Source organism: Schistocerca serialis, chromosome 10 (genome assembly GCF_023864345.2).
Source record: "Schistocerca serialis cubense isolate TAMUIC-IGC-003099 chromosome 10, iqSchSeri2.2, whole genome shotgun sequence".
NCBI lineage: Eukaryota > Metazoa > Arthropoda > Insecta > Orthoptera > Acrididae > Schistocerca > Schistocerca serialis.
In genome coordinates, this window is record NC_064647.1 from 58,297,764 (window position 1) to 58,309,820 (window position 12,057).

The 12,057-nt window shown below is 40.3% G+C and overlaps 1 protein-coding gene across 1 annotated transcript in view; it reads left to right on the forward strand.

Annotated features, from left to right (window-relative positions):
• LOC126425104 (replication protein A 70 kDa DNA-binding subunit-like) overlaps nt 1-12,057 on the forward strand; it is a 90,498-nt gene that overhangs the window by 14,947 nt on the left and 63,494 nt on the right. Inside the window, exon 5 of the mRNA XM_050088028.1 lies at nt 11,397-11,517. Coding sequence (XP_049943985.1) covers nt 11,397-11,517 — 121 coding nt within the window. The remainder of the gene's footprint in view (nt 1-11,396; nt 11,518-12,057) is intronic.

Sequence of the window (12,057 nt, forward strand, 5' to 3'; positions counted from 1 at the left end):
AGTTCCATTTCCAAACTAGTGAGGTCTCAGAATCGTGTTTCAAACGACGTGATGAGCTGTTTTAACTTTGCTTGGTAATCGCCGAAAGTAGTACCTTCAGGTAGTTTTAAAGAAGCAAGACGACTGAAGAACGTTAAATGTCCATTACTCATTTGCCTCTCAAATAAACGTAACTTTCCATGAACGCTTTGATCTTGTCGTGCATGTCAACGATTAGTTGCCCTTTGCCCTGCAGTGACAGATCTAAATTATTCAGATGCATAGTTATATCAGCTAGGAACGCCAGGTCTGATATCCATTTTATATCTTTCAGACAACGCATTTCTTCCCCTTTCATTTCGAGAAAAAGACATATTTCCTCACGAATGGCAAAGAAAACATCGAGAACTTTTCCCCGACTCAGCCAACGAACTGTACTGTGGTAAGGTATATCCCCATACTCCGCTTCCATATCTTTCAGGAATCCTTTGAATTGGCGATGATTCATACCGTGACGCCGCACAAAATTCACACACTTCAAGACATCTTTCATTACACCACCTAGCTCTGCTGTTTCAGCAAACAGGGCCTCTTGGTGAATAAAACAATGAAGAGTCAAAATGTCTTTCCCGAATTCGTCCCCGAGTTTATTTTTCAAACGAGAAGCAAAACCTTGGTGACACCCGATCATTTGTGGTGCAACGTCTGTCGCTACAGAATGGAGCTTACCCCACAACAAATTGATATTGTCCACTGATTCACAAACAGCTTCAAAAATGTCACGTCCTGTTGCGGTGTAATCGAGTGGTACCACATCCGAGAGCTCTTCAGTTACTTGCAGTTCCATGTCGACACCACGCACAAAGACTGCAAGCTGAGCACAGTCAGATATGTCGGTGCTTTCGTCAAGCGCTAGCGAAAATGCAACAAAGCTCTCCGCCTTTTTCCTGAGCTGTGTCTCTAAATCCGCTGCCATGTACAGGATTCGACGAGACATTGTTTGCTTCGACAGGCAAACCCCTTCAATTGCCTGCACCTCCCATGGAAACAAACATTCTGCAACTGCTACCATGCACAATTTTACGAGTGGTCCCACCGAAAACAGCTTGCCACTGGTCGTGAAGATGTGAGCGACCCTGTAGCTTGCTCGAATTGCAGATTCAGTAGTGTTTTCTCTGCTCTCATTCACCTGAAAATTATAAACGCATTACAGAACACGAACTATGTTGCACGTTTTGATACCCTCCGTATTACGAAACCGTTTTTAAACTTACTTCTCCTGGTATTTCGTTCTTAAGCCTGGCTACCAGTTCTCTGTGTGCAACGCCTTCTACCTGATTGTAGTGCGCTGTGTGAAGACGTGTATAATGTCGTATATTGTACCTCTTCGCAGAATTAAATACTTTGACATACAAGACGCTGCGGATGTCCATCCCTCTCAGTGAATAGAAAGGTATCCTCCAATAGAGGTACAGGGCTCCCACGGCTAATCGTAGCTGTCATTGAACACGGATTATTGCGTCACTTGCGGCTGCATGCGGCCAGGGGGCAGTGAGTTCGCTTTCCCCCTCCTCGCGGGCTCCGAGCTGCCGCAGTGAGCGCTCCGGAGCACTCCGGCTCCCTGGAGCTCAGTTGGAACAGCTTGCTCTAGATGGTCCAGGAGTGGGTTGGCATAGGATGCCATGTGGGTGCCCATTGTTGCACCCTGAATTAGTTTGTAGGTGGTGCCTTCGCAGTAGTAGTAATTGTGGGTGAGGATGTAGTTGGGTCATCATGATGAGGAAGGAGATTGTATGTGTGGAATCCATCAGGCATTGGGAAAGGTAGTGATCAATAGCGGCTAGGCCATGGCCAATAAGGGAACCTCACACGTTCAGTAATATTGTCAAACTATCAATATATTGACACATTGTCAATGCTAGAAATATTGATGAGCAGTATTTATTGACCTCAAAATATTGTCAGTATCGTCGATACATACTGAACGTGTATGACCAAATATTGACTATTTGACAGTATTATCCATTCAGATGTTAACAAAGCTTTAGGAACCAGCCACGCAGAATTAATGTACAGTGTTAATTTTTTCAGTTCGCCGTTGTGTTTATCGTACCTCAGTCAGTTTTTAAGGAGTCTTTCTCTCGTAAAAGAATTTTAATACCAGTAGGCTTATGCAAGGTAATCATTATATATGCCACTTTAGGATGGTTAATGGGGGATTCTGCACGATATTGTGTACTTTATTAATTTGAAAATGTGGTGCTTATTGTTGTTACACAGCAGTCTTGAAAACCACTCCCCTTTCAAAAAATTTGTTGTATATCTACTATGACTATTATAAGAGGTCTGCAAAATGCACGTCGGTTTCACAAAATTATGTCAAAGCACACAAAAAAAGTGATAATTGCCTGAACAGGTCGTAGCCAGGCAGATACAATTGCTTCACACGTTTCCATAGAATTTTACAAATTGTGCTTGGTAATATTGCATAACTAAACTTAGATCATTAGAATGATCTGTCTGTCATCATACATCTCAAAGTTACTCGTAATCGCTTCATAAACACAACTGCCTCTCTCATTAATATATTTTGTTTCTCTATTTTATCTCATTTCAACCATTAATAACTTGTCCAATGCTGAACTCATTGGAAAATAATTTATGAAATATTTTGGGTCTATGATTCTGATTGGTCAGTAAATTAACCTGTAACCAGTTGCTCCTTTCTTCAACCGGTCTCAGACCCATTTTCTCTTTTTTGTTGTTCTATTCCTTGTAAGCTTTTGATAATGTAATTCCAGCACACATTTTCTTTTGGCTGTTCAGCTTCTTAATGTTCCAAAATCTTGCTGTCAACTGACAATTTTTGTCAATGTTGATAGTGTGAAGACGCTTCAATACATTAAATATGTCTGCTTGTGTCTGTATGTGTGGATGGATATGTGCGTGTGTGCGAGTGTATACCTGTCCTTTTTTCCCCCTAAGGTAAGTCTTTCCGCTCCCGGGATTGGAATGACTCCTTACCCTCTCCTTTAAAACCCACTTCCTTTCGTCTTCCCCTCTCCTTCCCTCTTTCCTGATGAGGCAACAGTTTGTTGCGAAAGCTTGAATTTTGTGTGTATGTTTGTGTTTGTTTGTGTGTCTATCGACCTGCCAGCGCTTTTGTTCGGTAAGTCACCTCATCTTTGTTTTTATATGTAATCAATACATTGAAGGTTTGACAGACAAGTATTGTCAAATAATGAACATGGGCAAGATGTTGGTGGAAAAGGAGGTGGCATCAATAGTGATGAGCAGGGCGCCATGTGGTATAGGAACAGGAACTATGGAGGGTTGTTGGTGCTATTTAGACAGGAGGTTAGGTTGGGGGTAACAGGGTGAAGGTGTTGGTCTGTGAGAGTAGAGATTCTCAGTGGGAGCACAGTAAATGGCCACAGTGTGGGATCCTTGGTGGTAGGACATGTGCACTTCAGGAAGCATGTAAAAGGTAAGAGTGTGGGGAGTGGTAGGGGTGAGGAGATAGGTAGACCTCGAGGAGAGGTTCTGGGATGGGCCTAAGGATTTGAGGAGAGACTTGAGATCCTGCTGGATTTCTGGAATCGGGTCGCTGTGGTAGGTTTTGCAAGTGGACAAATCCGATAGCTCGTGGAGTCCTTCTCTCAGGTAATCCTTGTGGTTCACAACCGTGGTGGAGCCTTTGTCAGCAGGTAGGATTGTAAGGCTGGGGTCAGATTTTAGGTGGTGAATTGCAGTTCTTTCTGTGGCTGTTTGATTAGCTTACATTTCGAGGTATTCGGGGAATGATAGTGAGGCAAAGTTAAGAATTTCTGGAAGGTAAACTGGGCGATTTGGGCAGTGGGAATTGTTTGCGGTTGGATTCAACATTGGTTTGAGGTTGCTTCTGATTAGTAGGGTTGGTGGCAAAAAAGTGTTTTCACTGAGGGAACCAGGAGAAGGAGAGAAGGTCTTTAACAAGTCCTGCATGATTGTATTTGGGAGTGGGGCAAAAGGTGAGGCCTTTGGAAAGAATGGATACTTCTGTGGGGCTAAGGCTTTTGGATGAAATGTTCTTGACTGTTTTGGGACTATTTAGATTCTGGATTCTGTGTAGTGGTGGGTGGGAGTTTTGGAGGGTGGGGTAAATGTAGTAAGTCTGAGAGGCAGGATTTGTCAGCTGTGAGGGGATGTGGGGAGGTGGTTGTAGAGGCAGGGATGTGGGGAGGTGGTTGTAGAGGCAGTCCATGGAAGGAGTAGGAAGTGAACAGGTTGAAGAATTTTTTTCGGTGGCGTTGTGGGTGTTGCTCTAGTTCCTGGAGGGCAACAGTTTCTGTGTCTGAAGTGAGATGCAGGAATTTTTGTTTGCACAGCAGGAGAACTTTATGGATGGAGAGGAGGAGCTGCAATTAGGCTTGGGCCAGATTCATGTGGTCTTGCAGGACTCTGTTGGTGAGGGTTAAGACTGGCAGAATCTGAATGGAAGGAGGTCATTGTGGAAAGAGGAGTTGCAGATGGAGATGGGTAATTTTTTGGTTAGGTCATTGGGAATGACTCCGTGAGCCCAGCAACAATGCAGGTAAAGTATGCAGGACAGGGTACTGGCTAGGAGTAAGGACACTTTTCTGTACTGGTGCAGATGGAAAGAGCAGGGATCCATGGTGGAGATAAAAATATGTAAATAACATAGAGATACATCCCCTGTTCTCAGTGACATATACGGGGCCACATTTGCGGCTTTGTCAGATCCCTTCTTGCTCATAGGTGAGCTGACTCTTGGAGGATTTCTTCAAGCTCGCTTTGTAAAAATGCTGATGAACTGTGAGCTGTACCATCTCTGGAGCTTCCTGTGACAGTTCCCAAGGAAACTCAGAAAGAGTCATACTGTATAGTTGGTAAGAAGGTCTCGTTGTTTGAGGCCTCTTGCGTAAAGCAGTTCTTTCTACCTAGTGATCTTATGGTTCATTTCGGGCAAGATCTTGAAGACTGACTTTGAGGCAATAACTAGCTGGCTGCTGGTTTTAGGAACCATCTTCCCAGTTTTAACATTCTCATGAGCTTCCAGTTCGTCTGCAATTGCATTTCTCCAGTGTTTCAGGTTGGGATCAGAATCTGCTTTGTTGAAAGGATTGGGAGTGTATGGGAGGTAATTAGTTTCATACCTTGGTGATCTACAGATGATTGAGCAGTCTCTTAACTGTTGTGATTGGTCTTGACTGGTTTGCTCATCCGTTAGCTGTTGCAATTGTCTATCACTTTTGGAGGGTGTCTCCCTTTCTATACTTTTGATGGCCTGAAGTGTGCTTGCTTGTCATGATCGACTCATGCTCTTAGTCATTCTTGATCTTTAGTTACATCCTCAATTTCTTTTGTTGCTGATGTTACGCTGCTGCTAACGTCATTGAATGTGACAGCTCAAGATACAAACACTTTCCAATTTGCAGGGTCAAAAAGTTGATAATTTGATTCTTCTTGCTACCCAATGAATGTAACTTTTCAGCCGTTCGTGTTCTGTACTTCAAAATTGTTTTGGCACATGAGCAAACGTGTTTGATACAAAGATGCAAATGTGTCCAATGCAGTGTTATCATCCTATTCCACAACTCGTGGAGTTCGCTTGAAATTGGGTTTTGTCAGAACCGTATTTAGAATGTAAGGTACAGTATAGTTGACAACTTCTACCCATGAAAAAATTGGATGAGTGTTGGCTTTAGACATTGGGTTGTATGGATAAAAACGAGAGCATTCTCCAGAGTTTATACTCAGAGCAAAAGAACGTTCTCAGTTTCGTATGAATAAAAACTAGGAAGCATAATCTCTGACCCTGGAGTACTTTCTCTCTACCTCCCCACCTTTCTGAGGAAGTTCTCAGCAATGAGATTAAAATCCAACATCTTTGGTTCTCAGTTTGTTTCGTTTGCGTGTGTTTTGTGATAATGAAAGTTTTTCTCAAGTTATTTCTGTGCCAAAATGGAAGACTCAGAATTAGCCTTTGTCAACATTATAAAAGATTACCCCGCAATCATCAGTAAATCACAAACTCCGGCCGCAAGAAGAGAGAAGGCGGATTGTATTAAAGAAATTACGGACAGGCAGATAATGAAGAAACTGCTCAACATGAAATCCCATATCAAGGCCAAGACGGATGTTAATAAGACGGGAAACATTAAGATTTCCCTGAAAAATTGGGAGCAGACATTTTTGAAGTTTTTGAACGGAGATGAGTGCAACCCAACCATCCACAGAGGTCCTGGTAAGTCCCATACTTTCCGATTTTTTTATTACGTGCTTAATGCTTTGAAATTGTGATTCAGAATAATATGTATTTTTAACATGTGAAAATGAAACAATGTTTGGTAAATTTCGTGTAATATAGCACCACTTTTCTGTAAAAGTATCACAGTGTACTCTGCATGAAATTGGACGAACCCCTCCCATATTTCTGCGTAAACCTGTTTGGTTTATTTACTAACTAGGAACTGAATGCTGACACACTACTATTACTTTTCTAAAATTTTTATTAGGAGCTTGTGCAGTGGGTGGTGGTTCTACCTCTGCCATCTCTTCACCACGGAATTCAGAGGTAGCTGACACAGACTGCACATTGTATGAACAAGAATCAATTTTGCAGCTACCACTAATTGTTGCAGCTGACCATATGGATCTCGTGGGCCCCGAAGTCGTCGTACCTGCTCAGTCGCCTGCTTTGGGGCATGAGAGAGTGCCTAAATGTCGGAGATTAAGCATGGAAACAGATGAGACACTTAATTTGTCTACTTCAGAGCTGCGAAGGCTAGTGCTATTATACCAATTGGACATATTGAAACTAAAGCGGCAGAAATTGATGCGTGATGAAATTGATGCGTGATGAAGATAAACAATAAAACAAATTGTGTAGTGTCTTATTTACGTACCGAATTTTATTAATAAACACACATTTTTTTAAAGTGAATGTTTATTTACATTTCTCATTTACCAAATTCCATATCCTCTTATAAAAATTATTCAGTACAAATTTCTTTTCAATGAAACAATAAGAGTAATGAAATCCAATTTGAAATGTTAAAAAAGTGTATGCACTTATATTGTTGTGTCCGGCCAGTATCTTCACCACATCATTGAAACAATTTCTTGTAAAGTAAAGCAAAAAGAGTAACTTGTTTTACTGTAGCATCTGGCAAATACCTTCACCACTAATTTTTGGTACAGTAAAGCAAAAAGAGTAACTTGTTTCTATTTTAAATGCTGTAGGTTAGACAGTTGTGCACTTATTCACAGTAGCACCTGGCAAATACCTTCACCACATCCTTGGAACATTTTTGGTAAAGTAAAATAAAAACTTGCGCCATCAATTCGCTGAAGTTACAGTACAGAAATTACATTAAGGTTCCAGCAGTTCACGTTAACCTGTTGTGTCCAGAGCTATTTACTGTAGTATCTGAAAATTCTGTTCCAGTTTGAATAGTTCAATGTTAAACAATTTTTGTTGAAAGTAAAATCGATGATAGAGAATGCAAAAAAAACACTAAACAGCATTTTATTATGTAACATCAGAGCACTGTGATATATTTTCATGAGGGAATAATTATTGTAATTACAAAAAATATACAAATTGGGTTTAATTATTCAATGTTTGGGCAGACTCCCATGCATTACAGTTGACGTATTACATTTACAATTTCCCATCTTCTGTTTGTTCCACAACACGTACGTTTCTTGCTTCCTCTTCTCCCAGTACTGGAAGATTGTTGTCGTCATCACTAGGTGCCTCAAAATCCTCATCCCCTACATGTTTTGCTACGTTGTGCAAAACAAAACAGGCTACTATCACACTGGGGATTTTTGTTTGGGCAAGCCTTATTTTATTTTGCAGACTTGGGAAACGCCTTTTCACCTGTCCAAAGCACCATTCGATTATCACCCTTTCCTTAGAGTGAAGTCTGTTGTATGCCCTCTCATCAGGTGTTTCGGGATTTGGAAATGGTGTCATTAACCACAGTGCAATGCCATATCCTTTGTCTCCTAAAATTAGGTCGTTGCACTGGTTCTCACGCAATATACGATACACATCGTATTTTCTTCATATCCTAGTGTCATGTGCAGACCCAGGCCATGAAGCATCAACACTCGTAAACATTTCACTGTTGTCACACGTCGCCTGCACGTTTATAGATGGAAAGCCCTTCCGATTAACGTATTCGTCTCCATGTGAAGAAGGTTTCATGATAGGTATGTGAGTGGAGTCTAGGGCCCCTACCGCACATGGAAACTTGTATATCGATTGCCATTTAACTTTCGCTATTTCTAGTTCGTTAATGTTTCTCGGAAATCTGATCCACAACGGTGCTTTCCTGTTGACCTGTTGCAGAACATACGAAAATGTTAGTGATACTGTAGTCTGGTGTACTCCCAAATCTTCTCCTACACCTATCTGAAAGCCTGGATCCGCTAAATAGCGCAAAAATATTTTCATTTTGCATTCATTGGAAAGAACACCTCCTCTTCTTTTGTGATTTTCCGGAAGAAAGTGATTCGCCAGCCAATTAATGTTTTGACTGTTAAATCTATACAAACTTCTACAGTTCCTTTCTTCTGTGTTCCTGTGTACTACGTATATCTTTTTTTGCCTTTCAAGAAACATAAATTCTGCCATTTTCGCTAAAAACACTCGGTAACGGTTATTCACAACACAGCTCACTCAGCTCAAAGTATGCTACGGTGCTCACTCACAAAAACAGAGAATGTTCTCTGCTTGTGAGAAACTTCTTTGACTTTATTCATACGAAATCGGAGAATATTCTTTGCTTTGAGCAACTTCTCCTACCCTTCAACCTACACTGAGAACATACTCGGGTGAAGTATATTCCAGACTCGCTTTATTCATGCCAACCAGAGAACTTTCTCTGAACTTCTGAGTATAAAGTATACTCTCCATTTTATTCATATGACTCATTGCGCTTGCTCTTTCAATAGTCGTTAAATAGCCTCTTTTCGAATCAGCTGTTCCGTTCTGGTGTGTATGGAGGGGTAATTACCAGCTGGATTCCGAGGTTTCTGAGAAGCTGTTTAGTTTCTCAGTTAATATGCAGTACTTGGTATGATTGTCCACACACAACATTTTGGTTCTTTGACGGAAGCTGTTCAGCACAAGAACGTTAAATTAATGCAATTTATCAGTGTCGTCGTGTTAGAGAAAATAAGTACTGTATCCAGTTGTCGTATTTAAATTTAACAAAAAACTATGCACTTTGATCGCATGGCCAACATTTGTTGAAGTGACCATATATTGAATGCCCCAGTCATTAATGCCAGTACTTCATTTTATTCACTGCACTGTTTACTTTAGCACTCGGGTGAGTCGGTTTTAGCATGAAAAGCAACCTATTTATAATGTTCGCTTGCTTCACTTCTGCAACAGTTTCTTTGTCATGCACAAACTTGGCATTGTTTCATAAGTAGTGATTTTCGTTAAACTACATGTTCCAAGAGTTAACCAAATTATTTGATGTCACTCACTCCGTTTGTGATCAACGGTTTTGTTGACGACAGTTCCCATACCAGTGATTTGGCATTATCATCACAGAATGGTACTTATTCAGCCATTTTGTATGTGACACACCACTGTCCATCAGCCATATGTCTAACTGATTGCACTGAGGCATTTCACTCAAGTGCCCTGTGATGTTTCGACAAGACATGTTTTATCCAACAAAACTTTCATGTTTCTCCAGGTCTTGCTTTCTCTTCCAGCAGTCTGGAGATAAATGTTCACTCTTTGTAGTGAAAACACTTGTCGGCAGATCGTATTTTTTGCTCTGTAGAACTGTTTGTTTTATAAGGTTAAATTGCCTTTTTCTTTTGCAAACCGATTGCCGTCACTGCAAACATGTCCACTTCATTATCTGTGGCCAATTGGTACGTTGTTTTAATGAGACATTCCAACCTTGTTTGCAAGTTCTGTTGACCACTTGGCACGCTGTCCCATTTTGCTTAGAACACGTTGCACTTTGATGGCTATGATGCGATGATTGTCATCTTCATGGCAGTGTCTGACTCACTTTCTCGAACGTTTCGGAGTTGCAGTGCCAGGTTTCGACTTTTTAATGTGCAGTTACTAGATCATCACATTCATCATATATTCAAGAAAAAACTGTGTTAGGGATAACATACTTTCTTCTGATCATTGCTTGTGTGTGAATCTCAATGTGTTCCACATTGTCTCACAAATGAACAGATTTTGCAATTGATTTTCATCTGCTGATGTGGAAATCAGGAACAGAGCCTAGGCATTTCCTTTTAGTCAAGCTTTCATGGCCTCATTTCCAGGTTCAACCAATGGAATTCCTGTTCTACATCATCAAAACTTCCATTGGTGTTGAGAATTATAGTCATGTGGAGTTCCATTACTTTTTTATTCTTCCAATCTATTTGTCATGTCATGATAAAATTTCTTCAGCCTTTGTAGATCAATTTGTGTCTGAGCCCGTCATGATTGAGATAACGAAACCTGCCACAATATAGTCGTTATTTCTTGTTAACTCCGTTCTCACTGATAGCAAAATGGGACTTGCTTTCAGTACTTAAAACAGTGGCCATAAGATAGGTATTTTGCATTCCATGACAGCATCTGGTGACGACACTGAGCTGACTATATTTGCTGGTTGGATTCCACTATTTCACTGTCGCAATCTACTGATTTTAATGTGTTGTTAGTGTGAGAATACGACGTTAATGGGAAATTCAAGTCACTGGACATTTTCACTCATGATCAGTACTGCAACAGACAGAAGTAAAGTGATGGAGAAACAGTGGTACCTATTAAGGATAGAACGCAAAATGATTTAATTTTTAATTTACCACACAACCAGTTAAACAGCAATGAAACTGAAAGATAGTTGTTTACAAGACTAAAGTTCTTATTAATATGTCGAGTGGAATTGTTTTTAAATGTGTTCAGAAAATAAGAAAAACATGTTAATGTATGTAATATCAGTAACAAAAGAAATCTGTATTTTAATGAGATGTTTTAACTTTAAGAAGCTTTTTGTTTGAAAAGTTGAGTAGAATTGTAAATTTTTTCATTAGAAGTTAACTGATGATTGTGAAATGTGGGTAACATATGGATAAGTTTCTTACTGCAGAATGTTAAACATTGTCAGATAATCCCTGGTATGAGGTAATGTTCTGTTCTGACTCGTGAATAATTTGAGAACTACCAAAATGCCAACAGGAGCTCTAAATTGTAGTAGCTACTGCGGAATAGTTTAAAACCAGTGGCATGAAGGCTGGAACGAGAAAAGAAATCTGACACAACTTGAATTGCTTATCATTGGAACATTGGCCATTTTACAGTGGTAAATCACAAATTGTATGCTCTGAAGAGATGTATTATTTCTTTTTAAAATATGTGGCTATGTTTCCAGCTATGGCATCTGCCCCCACTCAGCTGACACGACCACTAGTGCGAAATAATGCTGCTCAACTTTCATCTCCAGCTGACGGGCACATCTTCCCAATCGCAAGTCTCAGCCCGTACCAGAACAAGTGAGTACATCAATGTCTTTTTTGCACTTAAGGTAGAGACTGATGATACCATTTACTACAATATTTGCCTAGTTGTGTTTACTTATATTGCAATTAATCTCTCAAGATGATTGAGATTTTCAGTTTACTGAGATAGTGGCACAATTGGGATCTCATTTTCTCAAAGTGTACAGAACAACATGTTTGTTGATTACATCTTGCCTCAAATCATCAGAGGCAAGGGTATAGGGTCACTATTATTTTCTGTATATGTACATGATACAAAGGACAGGGTGAGCAGCAATGTGCACTTGCTTGCTGGTGATGCTATGGTGTACAGGAAGGTGTAAAAGTGACTGTAGGATGAAACAAGATGACTCTCACAAAATATCTAGCTTGTGTGATGAATGGCAGTTGGCTTTAAATGTAGAAAAACTTAATGTGGATCAGTAGGAAAAACAAATCTGTAATATTTAGAGACAGTGTTAGTAGTGTCCTTGACATAGATGCATCATTTAAATATCTGGGTGTAACGTTGTTAAGTGATATGAAATGTGGAGT